This window comes from Branchiostoma lanceolatum, chromosome 14 (assembly GCF_035083965.1).
Source record: "Branchiostoma lanceolatum isolate klBraLanc5 chromosome 14, klBraLanc5.hap2, whole genome shotgun sequence".
In the NCBI taxonomy this organism is placed as follows: Eukaryota; Metazoa; Chordata; class Leptocardii; order Amphioxiformes; family Branchiostomatidae; genus Branchiostoma; species Branchiostoma lanceolatum.
The window spans coordinates 13,220,123-13,245,839 of record NC_089735.1 but is presented as its reverse complement, the minus strand read 5'-3'; the positions used below and the strand labels follow the sequence as shown (position 1 = coordinate 13,245,839).

Below are 25,717 nucleotides of genomic sequence, written 5' to 3'. Positions count from 1 at the left end.
GCACTTCCTGTGGACCGATTTCATTTGGGTGGCTCAGGCCATGAGAATCATTTAAGTGCCAGATCACTAGCTCTCTTCGCAGTGTAATTATCTTGGTAGTGATTAAAGCTGCTGTGTTATTCTTCTACCCTGTTATCACCCGGTAATAAATCGTTCAGTAAACCATCCTTTAATAATGGTCATCAACTTATCAAGTTTTTCCTTCCCACGGGCGATCTAGGATAACTTGTTACGTACAGACTCAAACCCAACACACCCTTCTATTGTCATGTTTAGAATGACCTCACGTTTGTGTCTGTCCTGTAATAAATCTTAAATCATCGCCAGTCACAAATGACGCACTACCGTCCTAGCTTGCGTCATTGAGGTACATAGTCACACTTTTACGACCTGTGATACCAATCCCGTTTAGTGATGATGCCTGTCTAATTCTTTCTCACGCAACAGAAGTCAGCAATTAAAGAATAATTAGTCCTTTGAAGTTGATCAAGTCAAGTCAAAGTTTATTGCACAACGATTGTAACAGGTACCATGTAAGGAAAAAATAAAATACTACTGGCTACTTAAAAGCTACAGGGAGGTTCTATGCTATACAATGGTTAGGTTCTAGGCTGCACAATGCTCCATTTCAAACTACATGAAGGCACTATCTATATAATATTGTCAGAGGTAGATAATATCGACAGGAGGTACAATACGGAGTCGTATATGTCAATTATACAATTACATGATGAGGAGATGAATGTCTTATAAAACTAAATCGCTATTTCACGGATTCTTTTTTTGCAGAGATGTATAGATATATTGGCCTAGATATACAGATATTGTTTCAGGACATAAGTACACGAAACGTCTCTGTTTTCGACTGAGGTATTGTTACATTTGTTTTGCATTAACTTCACTTTTTCATCTTTATATGTTGGACATTCCATTAAGAAGTGAATGATCACGTCTTTGGTGATCTGAAGTGCTGACAAAGGCACTGTTTACCACCGACCAGTGGCAGGCAGATAAGGAATACGGGTAGGATATAGGCAGGTTGAACACTATCTATACCCTATACAAAGTTTTGAAGAAATTTAAGTTTTGAATCAGTGTGAAGAGTGGAATGTTGTCCTATGTGAGAAAATAGATTAGGCTCCACTGCAAACTGTCTGTAATCGCGTTCTCTCACAAAATCGTCCATAACATCGTCCAATGGCCTCCGGCCATGTTTCCTGTCGGTCTGCATGTACGACATGAACTCCATAGCAGCGCCCCTGGGGTACAAAACTGCTGGCGTGCAACAGTCGTTGGCATCAATCATGATATACAATTGTTTTGATATTCTTCTGAACTCCATGCGATGTGGTCGCGAGATTGCAAGAGCCGCTAGAATACAACAGATAAAATTCGCAACAAAGAACATTTTATGGAATACGTAGGCATTTCTCCATTTTTGGACAAGTAGGAAATGTATAAAACTAATAGTTGTTGCTCCCACAATACCAATACCTATAAGTTCAAGTACATTGATAATGATTCGTTTTGGTTTAGTAGTGAAAAAATCACGCTGAATATACCGGGGAGAGAAAAGCTTGATGATCGATTTTGTGTAGTTGTTTTCTTTCAGTTCAAAACCGTGGTATTTCTTTTCGAGCTTGGTCCGTATGATGTGGTCAATGATATCCAATGTTCCATCTGTTCCTAGAGCATCGTCTTCTATGATGAGACTATACTCTGGGTCGAGAGCGAGTGTTTGGTTTAAACAGTAAACATAATCATCCTTCTCTTTCTTAAGTTTTTCTGACAACGTCATTGCCTTTACCGGTACATCGGTCTGTTGGTATTTTGATAGTACAGGCACAATGGAGGACAAAAAGACCGCGTCAGAATTTGAGAGGGGGTTGGAGTCAACGTTGCAAATGAGAACACGAGTCGAGAATGATGGCCTTTCTCGTAGTATCGCAGCTACTGTTTGAAGGAGGTATCCTGGATTGTACACGCTGCCGTCTTGTATCTTAGACTCCCTGTTCACAGTGACAAACCCAACTGCTAATCTGACGTTGGACCGTGTTTCCAGGGTGACGTGTTGTGGAGATGTAACGCTAGTTTTTGAGGTGAGAAACGTTTCGGCCTCTCTCCTTCGCTCCTCGTTGACTCTCGTTGAATAAGTGGCCGGATCCTCCCCTCTCATGTGAAGGTACTGGTTGTAATAAATTGAGAAGTACATTTTGTGGCACAGGGCAGGTAAAATCACACAAAACACTAAAATGTAAGGTTTTACATTCAACCCCTTGTACACAAGGCGCGACATAGTGACCTCCCCTGTAAACGGTTTAAAAAACGTCTTTATACGATTAAAGACGGCATTGTCACAACAACGGTGGTGATATTTGTGTGTTTTAGCCCCTTCTCATCATATATGATGTCACCGAGGTTGTCGATTCTTGTAGTGTTCATCTGTATATACTCTATTCGACGTTTGACCGTGCAAATGTTTTTTTCGTAGCGTTCATCTTCCGCGGTACATCTTCAGACATTTCTCCTGAAGTGAAGGCACCAAAATGTTCCTAAGAAAACAAAAAAACACACGTTAAAATCAGTGAAAGGTTCTACCTGATTTTAGTACATTGATAAAAATCACCTGTAGACGAGTCAACGGCCAATGAAAGAAAGACATTGAGAGTAAATGGAATGTACAATCATACTCGCACGGCATTTTGCTGCAGCCGATTTGGTTCTTTTATTATTCAAGAAGGAGACAGCATTATGAAGGGATGAAACTTGATAAAGCCTTCTTATCAAAATGAATGTAGTCTCAATGTCATTATCATTTTTTCTCATTTTTTATTGCATTTCACAAAGTGAAAAACACCTAATACAAAACAAGAGAAAAACAAAGTACAGGAAAATAACCATAAGCCACGGATCCAAAACAATACGTAAAGGTGGAAACAGAAATCAGCTACTGTGTAGATAAAAATAATTTACAGAAATTTCAAAGATAATAATAACAGTATCATTGTCATTATCATTTCTTATACATAAACGTGCAAAGTTCTGCAGAAAAAGACATCGGTGAACCGGGGAATGTGATTTCCATAGACCAGTTCTGGGGCGTTTCTTCTCATATCAAAGCTGAGCAATACCGTTTAGATTTTGAAGTGTCATGATATCAGAAAGAATGCCCTGGGTATTTTTCAGTGTCCGTCATCTATTTCGCATTAGAGGTAAGATCTAAATTGTGAGATATAGGAATTCAAAATCTTCGTATTAACTCTTGGTAAGAACAAGGAGGTTTAAAGGCATCCAGAGCATTCTATGAGGCTTGAAACTTGAATAAAAAAAACTCAAATTTCTAGTCATTCCTACACAGAGTAAGTTTCAATAACACTATACCATTGCATGTCGACATTAAAGGAGCAAAGATACGATGTCGTTGTGTGGTGAGAACTGATAGAAAATCCAAGGCCTAAGAGACTGATCCTGACTGTCCATCACAATTAGCGGTTCGACCAATGAGAGAGTGACTGCATGTCCGTCATATATTTGCATTTTTATGGTTTAATTTTACATTTCTACGTTTTGACGGAGGTGGGCGGGGCTATGGTATCTGTTTATTTACACTAGGCGCGTGAAACTAAAGGATCACCATGTAGCTGATTTTTGTGCCGCTTTAGATCACTTTTGATAAGAAATCCGCATGCAAATGTGGTTAAAAGTGGCATTAAATGTCAATTTCATACAGATTACAGCAACTAGAATATTTCCAGTTTTCAAGCCTCATAAAATGCTCTGGGTGCCTTTAACCATGATAAGAGTCGGTCGCTCATCCTTACACACTGCTATTTGTTTTGGGCCGGCCGGGGATCGATGGGTTTCAGCATGATGCATTGTGGGAGGGGTCTGATTACGTTATTTACAGTAAACAGGTGCATGTACAGAACTAAAGTTAGATACCAGTCTCCTATATAATGTCGTAAAATAGCGACTCGTACTCTTGGGACTGCAGTAAATAGGACACTGTTTTGAAAAGGTGTGGACGAATGGACTACTTTTATATATAGAATGGACAGGGGCACCCTAATAAGCTTACAAAGGAGACAAAAATCTGCCACAAGGTCCCTTTTCATGGACTTCGAACAGCTGTCATATGATCAGTTGGCATAACTGGACAGAAATAGAAAACTGCGCACAGATAGGGTCAAAACATCCAGTTTATATGTTGAATACATGAAAGCATAGCACGTAAGGGCAGGGTTCAGAAACATAACGTTACATGCTAACCTGAAACGTGACTCAAAGTCAGACTGTCACCACATTTCCAGACCTCGGTCTTCTGCTGGGCTCCAAAAAAAGTGTCGGTTTCCAGGCGACGTGCTAGAAAGACAAACGAATCACAATAAAGAACATAGCACAGCTGCAGACTGTTGATTGTTTGATAGCTCACCTGAAATTCTGTTTACAAGTCGCCCGAGTTGTCTGTTACAGTGTCGCGGCTGTCGCTCCAGTTTCTTTTGTGCGTACACGTAATCTGTTTATCCAACATGGCGACCAACAGAACCGATTGGTACACACACTGGGAAAACACGCATTGAAGTTGTCCCGTCTCCAAGTCTGAGTGCAAACCCAAAAAGCGTAGATTGTATTCCGTAGTAGTTCTTAGAATAGCCATGTGTTCTAGTTGTCAACATGGTTAACTCCAACTATCTGTACAGTATACCCTTGCTATGTATTGTTTCATGTTGCAATTAGCCTTAGGGCAAGAACTTGCAAATAAAATTATTATTATAACAAAAAAACAGGCAAGATCATGCCGGGTTCTCTGTGTGCCAATTGGCGACTACACATAGAATATCGACAAAAATAGAAAACTCAAGACGATAATGTTATTGGTACAAGGTCTGATCAAGGATGTTAAATACACCTGTATGTAACCTCCTTGGTCTGATCAGGCATTATACATACGTACTTCTTCTCGTCCGGTTGCGTTCCTCGTGAAGTGAAAGTGTGAGACTATTCTTCGACATGTACAGTGGGGTCGTCCTTTGCCTGTACTAGCTGTAGATGGAATATGACAAGTCTAAATATGATTATGAGACCCCGGAAGAAGATTTCTGCTGACATGCTCTACATTCCGTACCTGTCAGAGAATGGATCCCAGGAACGACCTTTCACCCCAACGTCTGCTTGGAGATTAAGTTAAAACCCGATACTATCATGGGCGATAGGCCATCGAGTTTTTTGTTGAAATCACTGTTGCTTTGTGCACTCAACACGCACTGGGAACTTGGTCCGCTGCGTCGTTCTTGTCAGAGGGAAAGTTTGCGCAAAGGCCGACGGGAGTAGAACAGGTTTCGCAGTTTGCGCGAACGCGTTCGCGAACCCGCTGTTCGAACCGACAAAACCGCCATGGCCCGGGGGCTAACACATCACTAACTTCATAAAAATATTATTGTTCTTAACACTGATCAAAGCATTCGGCTCTCGGCAATTTTCGGGTGACTTCGGCATCCGTTCGTATGGTTCTTTAGAATAGACGGCGGATCGGGCGTTGTGGTTGTAACATTCTCGGGAATCTTTCAGTGGACCGAGTACACGTTAGTGTGCGATTCTGGGAAATCTTTCAGTGGACCGAGTACATGTACACGTTAGTGTACGATTCTCGGGAATTATTTCAGTGGCCCGAGTACACATTAGTGTGCGATTCTGGGAAATCTTTCAGTGGACCGATTCTCAGGAATCATTTCAGTGGATCGAGTACACAGTGTGTGTTAGAGTAAGTAATCTTTCAGGAGAAGGCCGAGTACACAGTCAGTGCGTTAGTCTACGATTCACCGAAATCTTTCGGGTCCGTTCGTTTGTTACTTAGCGGATCGAGTTTGTATATATGGCACGGTAATACCGATTTCAACAAAAACTCAGTGGCCTACCGCCTATGATACTATTGTTAAAGTGTTCGTTTCAATAAGAAGTTTTTTGTACTGTTGGGAGGATCATTCTTTCACTAATGGCAGGATAATAAGCCTTTTTTGCACTATTGTGGGCAGAAGGAAAACCAGTGACTACCAAGCTAAGCTAGTTACACGTACCAAGTTAATGATTGATACTAATTGCTTACGATATCGATTTATGACCAAACAGAACAAATATAACACTCGGAGAGCCTTTTGAGTCAAAACGCAAGGATAGGTCACCAAAAAGGTCACGGGAGGTCAGCTACTTGAACAGTTGGCTGTTGATGTTGCAGAATTCATAGGAGATAAAGTAATTAACGAACAGTCATGCATGATTGATGGTGAATATAGTAACGTTTTCTGTCAGCCTGGTTCCTTTGGCAGCCGAGTATGAAGCTGTTATAGAGGCTAGCAGTCAGAAAACCACCCCAACATCTGCTTGGAGATTATTTCAACTGTCCTTTGTTTATGTGTTTTTGAAGGCATCTCCAGAGCATTTTGTGAGGCTAGAAACTTGAATAAAAAAACTCCAATTTCTAGTCATTCCTACACAGAGTAAGTTTCCATAAAACTATACCATTACATATCGACATTAAGGAGCAAAGATACGATGTCATTGTGTGGTGAGAACTGATAGAAAATCAAAGCCCTAATAGACTGATCCTGACTGTCCATCACAGCGGTTCGACCAATGAGAGAGTGACTGCGTGTCCGTCAAATATTTGCGTTTTTATGTTTTAATTTTGCATCTCTACGTTTTGACGGAGGTGGGCGGGGCTATGGTATCGGTCTATTTACACTAGGCCCGTGAAACTAAAAGATCACCATGTAGCTTATTTTTGTGCCACATTTGAGCACTTTTGATAAGAAATCCGCACGCAAATGTGGTTAACAGTGGCATTAAATGTCAATTTCATGATTACAGCAACTAAAATATTTCCAGTTTTCAAGCCTCATAAAATGATCTGGGTGCCTTTAAAGATCTCTATTAGTGACAGTACATTGTTCCGGGGATACTCCTAAAATCTTACATTTCTATTTGATCACGGTAGTTAAAGGACAGTCAAGTAATCCCCAGAGGGAGGGAAAGTAAGAGCCGCATGTCGGGCAAAATTTATCATGTATTATTGATAATAGATTTACTGTATCCATTGACGTGTCATCGATGTGAGAATAAAAACCATTCAAGCTCATCCATTAGTAAGTTTAATGTTTCCAAAATATCTTAATAATTCATTCGGTAGCAATATGGGAACAGTAATGAAACACCCCACTTTATTGTGTCAATCATAATAGTTATTATAGATACCAGTCTCCTATATAATGTCGTAAAATAGCGATTCGTACCCTTGGGACTGCAGTAAATAGGACACTGTTTTGAAAAGGTGTGGACGAATGGACTACTTTTGTATATAGAATAGACAGGGGCACCCTAATAAACCTCCTACTAAGGAGGAGAAAATCTGTTATTATATGCATATATAATATAATAATCATGGTGTCACAATATTGAACAATTGGTAATAAAAATAAATTCCGATGGAAATGACAAAGTACAAACAAACTTACATTACATGTATGATCAAATTAATATAGAATATAAATCATTTGACAAACATATAGAATAACTCAGTCATATCAGCATAAATCAAACTTCAAAGGGGAGTTCCATAAAGTTGTAAACTATTCATGAAAATGAATACTATTCCTGGTTGCTTTTCAGCACACATAGGGAATTAAATCACCACATCTCCTATAGTATACTAGTATGCTTTTCTGTTTTTATTAGGATATTTTGATACAGTATTTTTACGAGAAATTTGCATATTATATTCATATTGGACTCTTCCTTTATTTTCAAAATTGACTTTTGTCTATCTATATGGCTGCATTCTTTTTTCAATAATTTACATTGTAAAGTATACATATTTCAATGTACGTCATACACCTCATATAGGTAATATTAATCATATTGTTTCAAAACACTATTTCTATGAAATATAGTGAAATACAGTTAATGACATTACCCATTCATAATGGGGGGGGGGGACAAATGGAGAGGTTTTGCATGCACATGTACATGTACTACAAGTCTGTTTACTGTGTAATTCCTGGGTTTGTTGCAAACAAACAAACAAACAAACAAGATTTGCCTTTCAATTGATTTGTTTTGCATCCTTGCATAAAAATGTGAAAAGTTAATCTAAGGTACACCATTGCTGTCATAAAAGGCAACAATTAGAATTATACATTCCTGAGAAAAGTCATTTCTATATTGACATAGAATGATATTCCTTACAATGAGTTATATATTCTATTAGAAGCTTTTGCTTACCTTTTATTCGAAATTCTTACTTATCTATAGTGCAGATTGAGCAATTGGATGATGTATTGTTCACAATTTCTAATAGGAATACTGTAATTCTTGATTTGTTAACTGTAACTTAATCTTAGCTAATTCAATGGTCACTTTCAAATTTCATCATTCATCGCAAATATTTGATCACTAATATTCGAGACAGTAATGTTTGTTCCCACCGTTAAAATTAATACCGTGACCTACTCCCAACCGCTATATTTTCCTACCGCTATATTAAAATGATTTACAGTAACTCTGTTGGCTCTTAGGTTTAAGAGGTAAATAACACTACAATATATTTCTATTGTAGAGGCTTTTTAGCGTTATAAAATTACTGATATTTTTTGCTGAAGTTTATAATACATGTATTTGCTACTTTTGAGCATAGAGACATGTGCTATCAATCAAAAAGCATGTTGATTCAATGATATTCGTCCTAATAAAATGTTTTTTTTCACATTAGGATACCTTAAGGCTATGTCCCCGTGGTGCAAGCGGTAACGCAACCCCGCTGCTTTGCCATCTGGATCAAAATCCGTGGATACTAGGGCCCGCGTTCGATCCTAAGGGTCGACTCGAGCTCGGACATGTTGTAAGAGATTGCATTCGTCATTTCGGATTGTGGCGTAAAGCCGGTGGCCCCGTGTATGAGGGAGCTTTGAGCATTTATTTAGCCTCAAGCGTCAAACCTCTGCACGTAAAAGAACCCAACACACTTATCAAGAAGAGTAGGGGTGAAAGCAAGCTGTGGCGAAGCCGCATTGCACTACCACTAGCTACTTCTAAAAGCATTATGCTTCACCTCAATACTGCTTTACCTACCTTAAGGCTAATTAGTGGACAATGCCATGGTTCATGCAGAGATAAGATACCTGGATCTGATAGCTAGTCTGAAAATACAGAACACACTGTCAGATCGTAAGATTTGTAACGTAGTTCAACTATCTGATTTCAACTACTTTGTACTTTCAAAGGAAACCAAAGCAATATTAGGGCCCCGAAAAATGAAAATAAAGAAAATGCTGAAATCTTTATCAATGGTAGTTACATTTACTAACACTGTTTAGCACATTTGCGCATAATAACTTCACACTTTGAGCATTTTAAGACCGCGCAAAAACGAGTCATACACTGATCCCCTTAGTTTCGCGAGTCTACAAAAACCCCGGCGACGAGTTCTCACATTACAACGAAGTCCTATTTTTGCATCATGGACATCGCTATACATTGTGATAGTGTTGTTTGAACTAATCATGTATAGAAATGGCTAGATAAGTTGACTTTCAAAATCCAATTTCCGGGCCCTAATATTGCTTTGGTTGCCTTTAACACTTAAATTACTTATTTAAGTTACATACTGTTCCAGCAGTACACTGTGCATTTTCACAAATTTTGGTCTCACATAATATTATGATAGATATTGTTTTAAATTTTGTTGGCAAATGAAAATTGACGTGCATTGAAAGTAAAGTAAATTTCCTCAAAATACTCCAGCATACAACAATGACGTGATCTGTAGCCGTTAGAAAAATTGTTATGCTCTCGTGACCAGTATGACCATTAGGCCACACCAATTTCATTTGTTGCTTCTCAAATTTTTTCAGAAAAAAATTGGATCGGGGCAACAGGGCAAAAAAAAAATTTTTTTTAATTTTGGGAAATAGTCTGGGGTGAAGATAAGGGTTTACATACTGTAATTCACTTTAAGTTCATGGTAGCAAAATTTCACGGTGTAAGAAAAATTGACATTTTCACTGAACTTTAACTTCACGGTGGTAGCAAGTGACTTGCAGAAAGGATGTGTGAAGGAATCGTAAATAGGTTTTTCACTGTGATGATAAGTTCACGGTCCAGTGGTGACAGTGAAAACAGTGAACTTAAAGTTACAGTGAAAGAAACAAGAACTACAGTAACATAAAAAATAAGATATCATTCAAGTTTCAGCTTTGTATGGCTCATTTTAGGCAATGCACCCCTTTCTTTGATCTAGTAACTATAATTTCAATAACAAAATTACCCATTGCCATGGATTGATATTGAGAAATAGTTTTGACAAATGAAAAATAAAAACTTATGATCAATGTGACCACACTTTTTAAGTATGTTCAGGCCTTTATAATCTATTTTGGTGGCTATTAAGTTTTACAGCTGAACAGATAGTAAAATTGGGAGTTAAAATTTGTGAATGGGAATAGCGACCCTTTTTTTTCAAAATGGGAAAAACAGGACAGGCTATTCTGAGAAGCAACAAAAAAAATGGCGTGGCCTAACTTTCCTAGCACCCAAACTTCATAAGGCATTGTGGATCACATTCTGCCATTGGTTGGATGCAGTGGAACATTAGGCTTGCAGGTTCCTCTTGAGCTGCTCCTGATTGGCCCTGCTAAAGCCGATAGACTCCAGGTAATCAGGTATGGACCCATACCTGAAACAACAAAAACTGAGAATCAATTCAATATCAGCATGCCTTGAAAGGTAGTTTAAGGCCCCATTCATGATTCAAATAATAAAACGGTTCGAACCGTTTTGGATATAGTCCGAATCAAAACATTTTGTGTCAGCGATGCAAACTTGCACCCGCGCTGAAAACGGTTTACATCAAATTTGCATATTATGAATAGTCTGTTGTGATCCTGCACCGCCTCGAGTTGGCAGCCGTAACAAAATTTTACTATTAAAAAACGCGGCCGAAATATCCTATTGACAGCTTAAACTTTCACTTTTCCGCGCGCTGACCAAGAGTTGACTAAGAGTAGGTGCATGCCCCGGTGTAAGATGGTCCAAATCCTTCTATCTGGAGTTGGTGATTCACTACAAATCACCCGGATGGAGGCCTGGCGAACCTCCATCTCGTATCAGCCATACGGTGGTTTACATCGTTCACCCGGACGGGAGAACTGGCGCATCATCGTCTTGTATACAGCCAACGAATGGGTATGTCACCCCGTAAAAAGGGCGGTATAACCCATAGCAAGGGGCCAGTGCTGGCCAGTGCACGTACTACTACTACTACTACTACTACTACTACTACTACTACTACTACTATCTAGGCATGTGAGACACTTACAGTTTGTCTATGTACTCCAGTAGTCCCCTCATAGTGTCCTTCTTGGCAGTGATGAAGCTTATGTCCATGTGAAAACGATCACACACCTCTGTCTGCACACGATCAATGATTGGAGACAAGCCAGCCTGGAGGGTAGTGATAAGCAGAAAAGATCATTATTGGTCAGAAATTACCCGTGCAATGGCAGCCAGTGCTGAATTGCTGCATGGTTTACAATCATATAATACAGAACAGATACATATTTGCTCCACACTTACACTTTGTGGAACTGTCGCAATGGTCTGGGCAGCTGCCATTCGGCGCCAGCAGGTGACCTCAATACGACCTTCCCCAACCGAAGTCAGGTACAATTATGAAAACATTAATTCTTAGTGTACTGTCTGTTTTCCTTTTTTGTCTATGCTTGCTTCCATACTCACATCACACTCACACCACACATTAACTTAAATGCTATGGTCACATATTTCAAAACCAGCAGTTTGTTGGATCAAAAAGTGTGATATAGAAGACAACAAAACACACAAAACATGAAAAAAAGATAATCATGAGCACAATTTGTGTTTATATCTTGATATACACTTTTTTTTGAGGGGGGGCTGGTATGGAAATTTGACATAACAGGGCACTACTTCTACTAGAGTTGCAAATGATACAGAGGTTGCAAAAGAGTAATTCTGCCATGTCAAAAAACACTAGTACTGTTTCAGATTGTTAAGTCAAATACTGTAAATGCACTTAAGTTCGTGTGGGTTTTTTTTTCGTGCTAAGGGAAAAATGGAGCGTTTGTGGTGGTCTTAAGTTCGCAGCAGTGCTATAATCACATACTGCTACATTATTGTACAAAAATTGTTCGCAGTGGCTTTAAGTTTGCAGAGATATGGTCACCGCGAAAACCGCGAACATAAAACCACCGCAAACATTTCTTCATTTACAGCACTATGACAGGAATACCTACCTCACTTCTTGCATACTCTTCAATGATCTCCTCCCTAGACATGCCCAGACATCCCATCACCATGGTGACCACAATGCCTGTTCGGTCCTTCCCATGAGCACAGCAGAGGTTCGCAGGCAGGTTCTGAGGGTCGCTCAGGAGTTTCAGAGCTGGAAATACCGAAAGCCAGAAGTTTGTAATGTAGCAACAGTTTATGCTTTCCTTCACCCCTCAACAACACTCTTGCACAAAAGACTGATCCTGACTACGTGGTACTGTTCATCACAATTAGCAATTCAACCAATGAAAGCATGGCAATTAGCATTTCGACCCATGAGACAGCGGCAGCTGCATGTCTGTCAAGTATTCACATTTTTATATTTTCACATCTTCACGTTTTGTGGGAAGTGGGATTTTTATGGGATCATTACCTTCGCCAAGAAGGTTATGCATAGGGTAGCGTTGTGTAACTGACCAGCATAACTCGACAAGGCTTGGATGGATTGTCTTGATATTTGGTAGGTGGGTAGGTCTTGATGAGACCTGGAAATGATTAGATTTTGGGTCCCCTAGCGGCTTGTTATGGTACTCCAGCGGAACTTCCTGTTTTGATATCTCGTGTTCTGGACATGCTTTGGAACTGATTTTTGAGTGGTAGGTAGCTCTTTGGGCAGAGAATAAGTGGTATAGGTTTTGGCCCCCTAGCGGCTTTTTTGGAACTGCAGGAGTAGGTTTAGCTTCAGACTTTGAAAGGGAATGACTCAAGAAGGGTTTGATGGATAGTCATGATTTTTGGTAAGTAGATAGCTTGAGTGACGATGTACATGATTAGATACTTATTATGCAAACCAGCATCTAATTTGCATAATTAATGAGGAAAGTTTCTACATCTGCCAAATTCCATGATAGGACTCTCAAACATGTGATATATGTAGCTGAGGAAGAGAGAAACATTCATAGATATCAATTATGCAAATGAAGACATCATTTGCATAATTAATGAGAAAATTCTATAACTCAACATGGGCTTGATGGGTGGTCATGATTTTTGGAATGTAGATAGCTTACGTGATTCTTTGTATGATTGGACGATGATTATGCAAATCAGATTCTAATTTGCATAATTAATGAGGCAATTCTAAAAACCGCTGTGTTCCACGATTTTTCTATATGCAATAGTAGTAACAGAAACATATCCACTGTAACAGACCAAAACCCACCCCTGCTTAGAATAAACCTGGTTAAGTTTGTACGGTGGCCCACAGGAACACGACGTTTTTTTTTATATCTGGATCTATTTTCAACTTTTTTTTCCTGCGTGAAAATTTTTCGCACTTTTTTTTGTTTTGCAAAAAAATTTTCTTCTTTTTTTTTGTGGGCATATAATGTACCCTCCCCGACAACGCACCGTCCCCAGGTCAAAGGTCGTGTGACGGGCGGACGTGTAATGGCGGCATATAGATACCGACTCATGATGAATCGTAAGTTATTCAATATATCTCATAGAATTGCATTATCACACTCCAAATTCAACTTGTTCCGTATAATTATGAGCTCCAGATCGTTGGAAAATTATCATAACGTGATGTTTTGCTGTAAAACTTATTGGTAAACGGTCATCATCTGTTCTCTCATTGGGGAGGGGGGCGTTGGGTTTTTGGAAAAACTTTGCTGCTTTCTTCGTGTGAATTTAGGACCGATTGGCATTAATGATTAGTATACTTTTTTAAACTTTTATCTTAGGTTGGCGATAGAAAAGTCCTGGCAAAACTCCTATGGGGAGCTATAATTGAGGGGTGGAGAGCTCCTTCAGCCCTGAAGAGATTCCAGCCACCCCAAGATAATCTCCACACATGCACCCAGGCTCGTCACACCGGTACCAGTCAGCCATAGTAAATTGATATCCATGACACTTTGAGCCTGGCGTGTTTGATCAAGGAAAAGTGGCCTGTAGGCTGATTTGAGCTTATCATGAATATTAAAGGTTCAATATTGGTCATTGTATATGTGTTATGCAGCACGTCTATGTGGTCATGTTTTCTTATTAGACTGTTAAAGCGAGCTAGCCAGGGTTCTGAACTGTGTCTAGAGGTCAGGTACAGAAGGCCAACTTGGCATCGTGTAAATAAACTGCACTTGGAGTACCCAAGGCGTGAAAAACCACAGCAGTGCGTCTAGATTCATACTCCCAGACAATATTTCTGGCACTTGAGGGGAAGCATTTTGTTTCACCTCTTTTCGAGCCTTATTTTGATGTAAACTACTGTATAACTTAGAAGGAAAAAAAGATTTATGATTTAAGATTCTCCCCTTCAACACAACCTGCCCCCCTCCTTTGAATTAGCACCGTGGACATGGTGGAATTAGGATGTTGCATAGCCTCAACAAAATATCATGTTTCCTAAAAGCAATGAACATAAAAATATCAAGACTCCAAACAGCACATGTCTTCGGCAATCATTTATTGTTTCTGTAGTGCCATTAGTATGATCCAACATATTTAGTGCAGCTGTCAAAATAAAAAGGTCAACTAACACCTAATTTACATGTATGGTGCAGCCGTTCTGCTAGACACAAATCAATAATAAAATATAATTCAAATTTGACAATGTAGACAGGATGCTTTGGCTATTCTGAATTAACCAGTTATAATTCGGGCAGGCTGCATTAATACACTGGTTCCATCAGGCAACATAGTACGTGGTAGTTTTCTTATGACATACTTTATGTAGTACACATAATTAAATTTTGAAGAGCCAATGAAAGTATTAATTCTTTGTACTATAATACACTGCTAGGGTTTGTTTTCACCATTCCCTATTATTGACATACTAATACACAACAATCCTTTCCTTTCTGTCCTTTCTCCTGGCTGGCTACTTAGGAGTGGTGTTTTGCTTGGTGTAGCATACCATAATAGCTGGTGTTAGTTATTAGTTTATTAATGGTATAAGTAGGTTCTAAGGGAACAGTGTACATGAAATAACCTACATTTGTACAATCAGCTGATACACCATGTCCTGGTTTTCTTCTATCATTCCACACTTAGGCTTGTTGCAAAGAAAAACCACATGCAGTGAATTCAAAACATGCAATGAATTGAGTTGTACCATGAGCGACTGGCAAGAAATGTTATGAAGTAATACACCAACAAAGCCTTCATCACGTAGACATGATTACAATATTACTGACTGTACATGTTTCAAATTTACAAAGTCTTCCCTCCTTACAATGTTGACTGACTGTTAGAGTCTTGAGACCAAAGGCTCAGGTGTCTGCAGCAGCAATTATGAGGTCATTGACAAGAAAAAGGGCAATGTGCTGAAAGTTTGGTAGTCCCAACAACATAGGCTCCAACCTCTTTATGTTAGGATGAAGACAATGAAATTTGAACTTTCAATCAAATCATTGCATTCAAAAGTGAAAGAACAGTAACAACTAGGAAGACAAGACTTTCTTCAATGGACGGTGCCAAAATAGGAGCGTTTTGGGGTTGAAAAATATTTTTTTCATCAAATAGTTAATAAACAACAAAGGAAGCAGGTGACCCAAGAAACAATGTGTTAAATTGGTGTGGCCTAAGTGCCAGCAAAGTTTCAATGCAAGAAGAATTGCAGCTACTGTTATTCAATCATAATTCTCAGTCGTTAGTACAAGGGGGGTTATCAGAGATACATGTATATACTATATACATGTATTTCTGATAACCCCTCTTGTACTGACCCTTAGATAAAATTGACTATTAGCCAATTTTATCTAAGGGTCACTTGCAATATGTACAAGGTCTATATACAACTGTGCAGCCTCCTGCCAAGTGTCTGGTACCCGCCGCTGCATGTTCCCCATCATCTCTTCCAGATACCTGTTGAGGGGCTCGTTCCCCACATCATTGCCTAGAGGTTTGCAATAATGTTGTGCCTGCTGTCTGTCATGCTGGGACAGGTGGTTCAGGAAGTTATCTCCACCTGTCACGTTCAAAGAGAACAGAAAATGAATACATGGTACACAGTCTGCAACAAATACACATTGTGTCGCCAAACAGCTATGATTGGTACATGGACATTTAGAAGACATAGAAAAAACAAACACATCTTCATCTAAGACATTACCAATCATGCGAGGCCAATTACCTTCAGAGGAACTGGGGGCAAACAAATAGTACTGCAGCTCATCAGTAGCTTGCGGAACAATAATTGTAGTTGTGTAATCATGCTTTTAAATAGAGGTGTCTGTCTTGCCCCCCTGCTGGGCGACTTGAGCATGGTCTCGACCGTGCTCAAGTCTTGTCTGGGAAAAGGGGACTTGAATACCCAGATTTCTGTTTACACAGTCAAAAATGACAGATTTCTGTTTACACAGTCACAGGACTTGGGCTGAGTGTGCTCTAAGTGTACTTGGAAAATGCACGTGTAAGCCGGGCCTTTGGTACAGATGACACTTCCAGAGTTCATATTTTTGCTTGTGTATACCTGTTCGCTCTGGCAGGAAGAACAACACGTTTGGTCGTCCACCTGGAACTGTTGCCCCTCGATGCGGACGGATTCTTCTGTCATTCCAGTCCTCCATGAACTCCAGGAGTTGTTGTCTGATGATCGGCATAAAGCAGAAACGTAGGATTCCTCTGTACATTCAAAGAGTCAAGTAAAGCAAAAGTCATTGTTATGATACAATAGTATATGAAAAGCAGTCATAACTACTATTCTTGCAACCAGTACAACTTCTGCTTTTCAATTTTTGTAAAATAAGAAAACAAATTATATTGTATTGTACTTGAGCAATATCTGATCATAGTATGTTAGTACTAAATATCTAAATATAGTACTAACAATTATGAACAAAATAACATGTCAAGGCTCCTGCCATATCATAGCAAAACAAAGTAACATGTAAAGCCATGGACACTTTAAGTTTAAGAGGCAGGGGTTCCTCAAAGTAGCATTTAGTATGCCACAGTAAATTTGGATCAAAAACACAAGGTGGGTGGAATATGTATCACACTATACCATAAAGCACTTACTTGTGTAGAAAGTTCCCTACTTCAAGGTCTCCATGAGCTGCCATTTCCTAAAAAGTAAACCACTGTTACAATAGTCTTGGTTTAAAAAGAGACTAAATCCCACATATACATGTAGGTTATACTCTCATCATCGTGAAAAATTTTGATGATTCACCAAACACATACAGATAATGGACCACAATATCATTAATAAAAGAAAGAGAAATGAAGTTAGTAACTGTACAGATTGTATTGATATCATAATCTCCATGAAAAAATACTTCTTCATGGTGATATTGTTTTGCATGTTTGCGTGTGTGTATGGTTGTGCCTTCGGATGCTTAAAGTCAGCATAACTGAAGAACGTCTACATGGATTGTAATGATATTTGGTATGTGGGTAGGTGTTGGGAGGAGAAAGGTCAAGGTCGATTTTGGGCCTCCTGATATGTGTCACTGGAACAACAATGGCGTATTTGTCAAAACCTTTTAAGGAGAATAACTGAAGAAACAGATTTTCATATCATTTACTATGCAGGTAGCTTAGACAGATGTACACAATGAATTGCAAAATATGCAAATTGGACTTGATTCGCATAAGTAATGAGGAAAATCTATATTTGCAGTGTTGTCCATTGCAAGTTGTGGGACACCTGTTATAGCGAAACTGGGTCACTTCCCGAGGGGCTCGACAGCTGGTTGTGAAACCACAGAGGGATATACATCCAAACCTTTATACTTCTTTTTGATATGTGGATAGCTTAAGTGTTACTTGATATAATGAAATGACGATAATGCAAATCAGAATCTAATTTGCATATTGCATAATTAATGAAGGCATTTCATAAATCCACTCTGTTCAATGGTAGGACAGTTCAGAAATGCAACATACAGTATGTAACTGAGAAATAAAGGGACATTGACAGATAAAAGTTATGCAAATGAAGACCCTATTTGCATAATTAATGAGAAAATATTGTAATTCCACATTGGTAGATACAGTAACTGGAAATTCATACTTATGGCATTTGGAAGTTATGTGACAATGACCATAGTTGAATATAGATTATATAACTGTGGGCCTAATTTGCATAATATATATTTCATGGAGATTTGAGGTCTACCAACTCTTGTTTTATTTATGTTACTCTTATTGTATCACACCTACAAATTGAGAAGAATCTATACTTTCTCTTAATAAGAAAACTAAAATGTTCAATTTTGTTCAGTTCCATGAGCATCTTTACCTGGAAAACCCCAATCCACCACACCACTGTGGGCCTCAGGTGAGACCAGAAGGCTTCAATACGCTATAATGATAAACAAAACACACCATTAACATGTATTTTACCCAAGTACAGTATCTGTTTATTAGTGCAGTAATGTAATAAAGCATAAAATGGTTTGATTTTGTTAATGTTTGATACATTTTGTATCTTCAGAATGAATCCAAGCCTCTTTTTTGGCACTGTTAGCTACCGGTATGGTATGATGCTATACCACAATAATGATAAAGCTGTAAGATGCATCTTTACCTTGCTTGCAAGGAACTTCAAGGAAATGGAAATACAGACAGGCCTCAGAGGCACACTAACTGATAGGAACCTTCATAATAGGGTCTTACACTGCACAATGAAATGTAATCAAAGAAATGCACCTGATTATGCACAGACTTGCCATACTGATGGTTGCAATGAAAAGAACACTGCATTGCAGCCACCACCACATTCTCTGTGCCTGGATCGCTGCGGACAAGTTGTGGACAACCTGCAAGAATGTGGAAATAAGTGTCCTTTATCTTCAGCTAATGGTTCTAAATACAAGGTGCAAGTGAACCCAAAATTGGAGCCATGGCTACTATGCACCTACTAGTAATTGTTTTTAATGTGGGTGCACCAGTGCACCTAAATATTTACCTATACTATGTAAACTGTTAAGTCACTTTTATACACTAGCATACAGACCGAAAAATATAAAACATTTGTTTACGATATCTAAGTTGATAACAGCTATGCTCTAGCTGATCATGATAAGAGAGGCATTTTGTAATACTAATATGGTTTTGCTGACAACTATATGCTGTACATCTAAAATATATTTTTGTGAAACAAAATCTTCAAGTCAGGTGCACCAGTGCACCTTATCCCCAAAATTAATTTCAAGCTCTTGGTAATGTATGATACTGAAATAGTGTTTAATGTGCCACATATCCAATATAGTGACCACTGAATAGGCTGTATGTCTGTATAACTTATATAAGCTATTTTAGAATATCATTCTGACAATCAATGAAAAGTTATGGCAAATTCCTGCCCGTAGGCTAATCGCATGTACATGTGACACGGAGTGGACGGACAGCCAATAATGGACAGTAGAACATATGACTACTCAAGTCTTAACTACTGACACTATGTCAATGTACCTTCTAGCTGGTTGACTGTGTTCAGGTAGAGTGTGGCCACTACTGCAGCATCCTTATTTGTTGTGCCAACATGTAGCCACATGCAACGTCTACTATAACTACAATGTAAAAGACAAGTGTCATTATGATAAAAGTTTCATTTGACTATCATGTCTAAGACAATTGTTAACGTTAAGTGCTGCAAATTACCACTCAGTCTAACGGTGAAACCAATACACATAGGTTAGTCAAACAGCAAATTTAATGTGCTGGAGGTCAAGAAACAAGCAAGGTCAACGTTATGCATGCAAGTTCTACATCACAGATCTAGATTGGTTGTACAGCTCAATGATATACAGATTATGTTCAAGTGCAAGACAGAATGATATATGGTTGGTCTCTAAAGTCTCTATCATTATCATGTTTAGAGAATGGTCGCCTGTGATAAGAATGGAAACCAGGTGTCAAATACCTGACAAAAATTATATCAAGCAGTAGATAACCTATAGTGTGTACATTACCCATCGATGCAGCCATGGATACAAAATCCATACGGTTTCAACTTGTCATTCCTGCAAATACAGTAACAGAGAAAATTATTTTCCCACATCATCGTTTCAAAGTGGTTAGTTATTGGTATTACACAGAATGCAATTTTACAATGTACACATATACACACCCATCAATATGCCAGACTTGACTCGGCCCCTGAAGGACAAGACAAAAGGCTAGGATTAGACAAAGAAAATGCAATATGACAGTCACTTCTGATAACATTTCAAGGAAGTTAATATTCACCAACCTACAGCATAGGGGTATATTGAAGGAGAAGCAATAGTGCAAACACACAATAAGTGTAATATATCTCAGCTTTTGACATGAATAGAACACTGAGATGTAGGTAAAATGTAGCCTCTGCCAAGCTGCATGGATCGCTGGGAAAATAGTATACGTTGGCCAAATAGAGTGAAGTGTTCTAAGGGAATCGGCTACGGAGAGAGGGTCAATAGGCTACCAACTCTGTGGAGTAGAGGCTACATGATGTATGTAAAATGTGCAAAAAGACACACACGCAAGTAACGGTTATACATATCATAACATAGAATGTTAAACAACCTACTAGACTAAAGAAACATTAATGAAAAAAGAGAAATGTAAGTCTCAAGACATTCAGGTAAAAAAAGAATTTCTGTGACGAAAATGTCAAGCATAATGACCCATATAATGACAGCTGACAAGTCCTGATTCTTAGCTATTAGGACAGAACCAATAGATGTAATAAAAGAAAAAAAACACATGTCAACCAAAGTAATTTTGGAGCCACACAGTGCAATAACAGCGTTCAAAAGTATATCTTGAAAATGTCAGAAAATTACTCTGCAACAAAAATAAAGATTGTGTGTACTACCAGACTAAAGTAGTCACGCCGAATAAGACGTCGTTGTCGTCTCTGAGCTGAGCCTTCTGGGTCTTCTTCTTGTAAAATCCTTTGCACAGTACTCCTGATGTGTTAGGGACATTAGGGGAAAAGTAAGGATATGTGAAAAATGGTTGCTGTCTGCCCAAGGCTAAGTTAATTAAGTACAGCTTTGTTCTGAAAACTTCTACTTAGGGTACAGGGTTTAATATGATACTTCTCACATTGAAAAAAACAAAAAACAAATACATGTATCACTACTTCTAGATCGTTTTAATTCAAACACATCAAAAATACAAATACCTTCTGACATTAAGCCGATATTCCCGCAAAAGACAGCGCCACATCTTTCTATAGCCAACGTTTTGGTTTGGGCCCTGGAGTTCTTCCTGATAACAAAAATTATTAATAGAAAACATAAGTGATGCATGGCCACATCCAAAGAAACGTGCCATACAATATACATGGAATGTGTGAGAAAATGATCAGCCTTAAAGTTAATCCATGATAATATCATATCTAAGTAAGAAACTATGCCATTCTTCCATATGAACCATGAAAATATTGACTACTTAATACCTATAGTAAGTAACACCAGTGATACATAGAATAACATGAGAATAAAGAACTGAACATGGAAACATATTCTTCTTCTGTATAACTTCAAAGACCTTTTACTTTCCCTTTTTTCCCATAACAAACAGCCTAAAGTTAAATGGCATGTATACAAGACACAGGAATATCCAAGACATCGTGTCAAAGGACATTTTGAGGCTGTGTATGTGTGATTTCTGTTACTTCTTTGAATTCATGTTTCCTCAGAGGCCATAGGAATCAACTGACTTACGGTTACAGCACCGCTACGTATACATTTCACTGCAAAAAGGCGTATGGTCGTAAATCTGACCAGAGATATCCAAACAAAACAAAGATATGACTCATTTTTATGAGTCAAAACATGATCATGAGTTAAGCCATGGTCAGTTTCCTAATTGCTGGTAGTAAGGTGGACACTGCCATTGGTCAGCTACTGTTTCCATAGTCAAACAAACTTGACAGAAGTAGGTTTCTCCACGATAATATGATTTTTATATCATAGCTTTAGTGAGAGCATGACTGTCTCTGGAGATGAACTCCTGTGCATGCTTCTGGTAAATTTGTGCAATGGTACCCCAAGGTAGAGGGGGCTCTAACATTACTACATGTAACAAGAAGGCTGTAATACATTGTGAAATTTATGCTCCTGATTGGCTCAAGGGACCTACATGTAACACAGAACTATAACATAGATGCCAACACTAAGATTAAGAACTCGAAAGTTTTTCTCACCCGAATTGCTTCCCTGACAACATCATCAGAGGCAGTGTTGTTTCTTCTGGAGAGGCCCATCTGTTTGAACCGGTGCTTCAACTGTCGCTCACTACAATGTATGTAGAAGAATGGTTGTACTTATTTCACATAAACAAAACTGATGAGAATGACTAGACTTCTTCATAAAAGCTCTGCCTCATAAATATTGTAAGTACATTCAAGCAATTAACAGTTAGTAATGCTCACATTTGACAAATTCATGGTTAACTCAAAACCAAAGGTAGCAAGGTTTCACAACATCTTACAGGAAAACCTGGTTCATCATACTTCAAAGATATCTTTTTTAAGGTGTATGAAAATTATAAAATTTGGTATATATATATATATATAAATATATCTATAGGGTAAATTATTAGTACTCTACTTGGCATGTAATTATAAGCAAAAAGGGCAACATTTCTACAAAAACATAATTATAATAAGCATGTGAAGTGTACACGCTCCCTTTTGGATACCATTACTCACTTGAGTTCGATGCCATGCAAACTAGACAAAAGGTGAGATATTTCAGAGTACAGGTATCCCCGATACCAATACATCTGTAGCAGTTCATCCCCTGAAAAGAAATCCAGAACAATACTGAAGTAACGAAAATAAACTAAAAGCATAGCAAGATTGATCATTGAGTTTGCAAGTTACATCAATTTTACAACTCATGCTTCTGTGATAAAGAATAGAATACATTTTATGCAACATTCTGCCCAGGTGTTGAAAGCACAGCTCAGAATTTAACTATTTCCAGGAAAAACAAAAATTAATCACTAAAGGACTGGCAATAATTTGGTTAAAAAGGGGGAGACAAATATAACTGGTTAAGCGTGGTAAGTTAATGAGCTAAGACTAGGGGTGGATACCGGTTCAGCTTGATAAGGTCCAAGTCAAGTTTAGGTCCAGAGATTTAGGTTCCAGTCTAGGACATGAACCTGATCCTATCCAGTTGATGTTTTGCTTTATTAGACCAATATTAAGCATAGAGAATTAATACTGACACGCACAACTATATAAAAGTTTCTTGGTGAGAAGACTTTCAAGATAAACCAGTGTTTGATATTTGAAATATGTTGCACTTACATTTACTTTAAATGCCTTTTTTGTCAGTTGTTTGAGACTCAAAACACTTTTTATCAAACAAAATAGAAAAATATATTTGTACTTTGTTCAGTTTTATTTGGAGTCCATTGGACTCAAGTTTTTGGCTTTCAGTTTTTTTGCACTCGGTTCTTGGATGTTATAAAGGTCCGAATCAGGTCCATAGAACCGGTATCCACCCATAGCTAAGACGGTGTTGAAACACACACAAGGCGAGTAGTAGACTAGTCCCCTGTTAGCCTATATCAGGCTCAAGATAACATGCCAGAGGAGTTAGCTAGCCAGGCTGTACTCCCTGGCTAGCTAACTCCTAGGCCTCTGCCATGTTATCTATTTGGAAAATTTCTACTATTTTCCCAGCGACCTGTGGAGCCTGGTAGAGGCTAGTCCCATGGCTCCCGGCGAACCCGGGCCGCCAGCGCACCAACCCAACCCTCTTACCACAAGGCTAGTAACGTTAAGTGTAACGTTATATCGTTGGTTAAACCTTCCTCAATAGGGGAGACTAAAGGGATTGTGCCTGCGCCCAGACCGCACAATGAGAGACCCCAAGTAAAAAACATGGTTTAAACCATTGGAAATTCTTTTTGGTGGGATTTTTGTGAAATCTGGGCAATATAGGACTGGCTGTGGTAGGATAGACTCTGTATTTGCTGAATTAGTTGAAATAAATGGTCTTTCTCTACCTTGTGGGGTTTGGCACCCCCCTGATATAGTGGGATGGTCTTCAACTGGGGGTTTGAAGCCTGTAGGACCTATCCAAGGGCTCTGATTAGGGGGGGGTCTATCTGGAGAATAGCCGTATAGAATTTGTCAGGGATGAATCTGATGACAGTTGACATAACTGGTTAGTATTTGAGGGTAAGTTATTGTAGTCTGATCTTTTGATTCCTGAGATAATGACACCTTCTTTTTCTTAACTTCCCCATAGGGCTACATGCATTACTGCCATTTTATTGTATCCCTTTAGTCTCCCCTCAAAGAAGTCAACGGCCCCCCTCCCCACCCTCATCAGCGTGTCATTTCCAGTAAAAACATGTTATTAATATTATAATTTTCCATTGTTCTGGAGCACATTATTGTATGGGATATGAATTCGTAGAGTGAGAAGGCAAAGAGAGACGTACTCCTATACTTACGATCAAATAATCGATCCATCTGCAAAGCAACGCGTACGCCTGTTAGTGTTACCAAGTTACCTCCTAGATCCTTGGTGCTACGTCTCTTGCAGGGCACACGACCTTTGACCTGGGGACGGTGCGTTGGTTTTGCGGGAGGGTATATTATCTTCATCACCATGTATTTTTTAAAACATTTTGATTATATATATTTGTAGTCTATTTTGGCCAACAGGTGGACGGTTAATTTTAAGTAAAATGTCATGAATTTGATCCTAAACTGTTGACTTCAAACATATTGTAACGTTATCTAATGTTATCTAATCATTGTAACAAAGGCCACACAATTGAATTTTTTGGTTATTGAATTTTCGGCAAAAGAAATGGAGCAGGTGAGCAAAGTAAGGATAAAATAACTAGGAAAACGGACTGTCCTTAACTCTTGGTGCCAAAATATAATAATGTTGGAGTTGATTGATTATAAGCCAGAGTATTACTCTACTCTATTTAATGAAACTAAGCAATCTGTTACATGTAGAACTTAAAAATAAAACACGTTACTGATGTGTCATGTTCCATAACCAACAAACTAGATCATTTATTCCTCATGACAATGTCATTTGTACAGATCAGAACACCTGACTTGTTACAAGTTCTAATACTGCTTCACGATAAAGACGCCAAGTACATCTCACTTGATCATGAGGAGTGTCTGCTTTCTTGGGAACGTCTTAAGGCTCAGCCTTCCTTAAAGAACATCACACAAAAAATGATTTTAAATCTTGAACCAGAGAAACACATCAGTGTCTGCTTTCTTGGGAACGTCTTAAGGCTCAGCCTTCCTTAAAGAACATCACACAAAAAATGATTTTAAATCTTGAACCAGAGAAACACATCAGTGTCTATGTTTGCACTCAAACACCGCAGATAATGCTCTCCCTGTAAGGACATTCTATGGATATAACCATAACATCCTTAGCCCCTGACAGGCAAAGGCAGGTTTTAAATGGTTTGCATCACAGCAGAC

At 38.6% G+C, this 25,717-nt stretch overlaps 2 protein-coding genes and 2 long non-coding RNA genes across 9 annotated transcripts in view; 1 reads left to right on the top strand and 3 right to left on the bottom strand.

Moving 5' to 3' along the window:
* Window positions 1–482: 482 nt before the first annotated feature.
* On the bottom strand, window positions 483–5,614 carry LOC136448428 (uncharacterized). Its single transcript, XR_010757878.1, has 3 exons — window positions 5,126–5,614; window positions 4,270–4,362; window positions 483–2,552 (listed from the first exon to the last, which is right to left on the bottom strand). It is a non-coding gene; the product is annotated as an uncharacterized lncRNA (long non-coding RNA).
* Window positions 5,615–7,695: 2,081 nt separating this feature from the next.
* The window catches only part of LOC136448595 (triple specificity protein phosphatase PtpB-like), a 43,983-nt gene continuing 25,961 nt past the window's right edge, over window positions 7,696–25,717 (bottom strand). The window contains exons 3-5 of the mRNA XM_066448233.1: window positions 12,321–12,469; window positions 11,366–11,490; window positions 7,696–10,723 (exon numbers count right to left, since the gene is read on the bottom strand). Of these exons, the coding sequence (XP_066304330.1) occupies window positions 10,639–10,723; window positions 11,366–11,490; window positions 12,321–12,469 (359 nt within the window). The 3' untranslated portion in view covers window positions 7,696–10,638. The remainder of the gene's footprint in view (window positions 10,724–11,365; window positions 11,491–12,320; window positions 12,470–25,717) is intronic.
* LOC136449206 (uncharacterized) lies at window positions 13,555–14,462 on the top strand. Its single transcript, XR_010757996.1, has 2 exons — window positions 13,555–13,780; window positions 14,043–14,462. It is a non-coding gene; the product is annotated as an uncharacterized lncRNA (long non-coding RNA).
* LOC136449204 (uncharacterized) lies at window positions 14,745–24,803 on the bottom strand. 6 transcript variants are annotated; one of them, XM_066449087.1, is made up of 13 exons: window positions 24,712–24,803; window positions 22,949–23,039; window positions 22,442–22,532; window positions 21,416–21,501; window positions 21,104–21,197; window positions 20,375–20,403; window positions 20,217–20,267; window positions 19,717–19,814; window positions 18,919–19,061; window positions 18,542–18,604; window positions 17,317–17,363; window positions 16,769–16,920; window positions 14,745–16,264 (listed from the first exon to the last, which is right to left on the bottom strand). In XM_066449087.1, the coding sequence occupies exons 1-13, from the start codon at window positions 24,728–24,730 to the stop codon at window positions 16,056–16,058; spliced, it is 1,173 nt and encodes a 390-aa protein (XP_066305184.1). In that variant the 5' UTR covers window positions 24,731–24,803; the 3' UTR covers window positions 14,745–16,055. The 6 variants fall into 6 exon arrangements, with proteins under 6 accessions (XP_066305184.1, XP_066305185.1, XP_066305187.1 ...); XM_066449088.1 differs by having other exon boundaries at window positions 18,952–19,061; XM_066449090.1 differs by lacking the exon at window positions 18,542–18,604 and having other exon boundaries at window positions 18,952–19,061.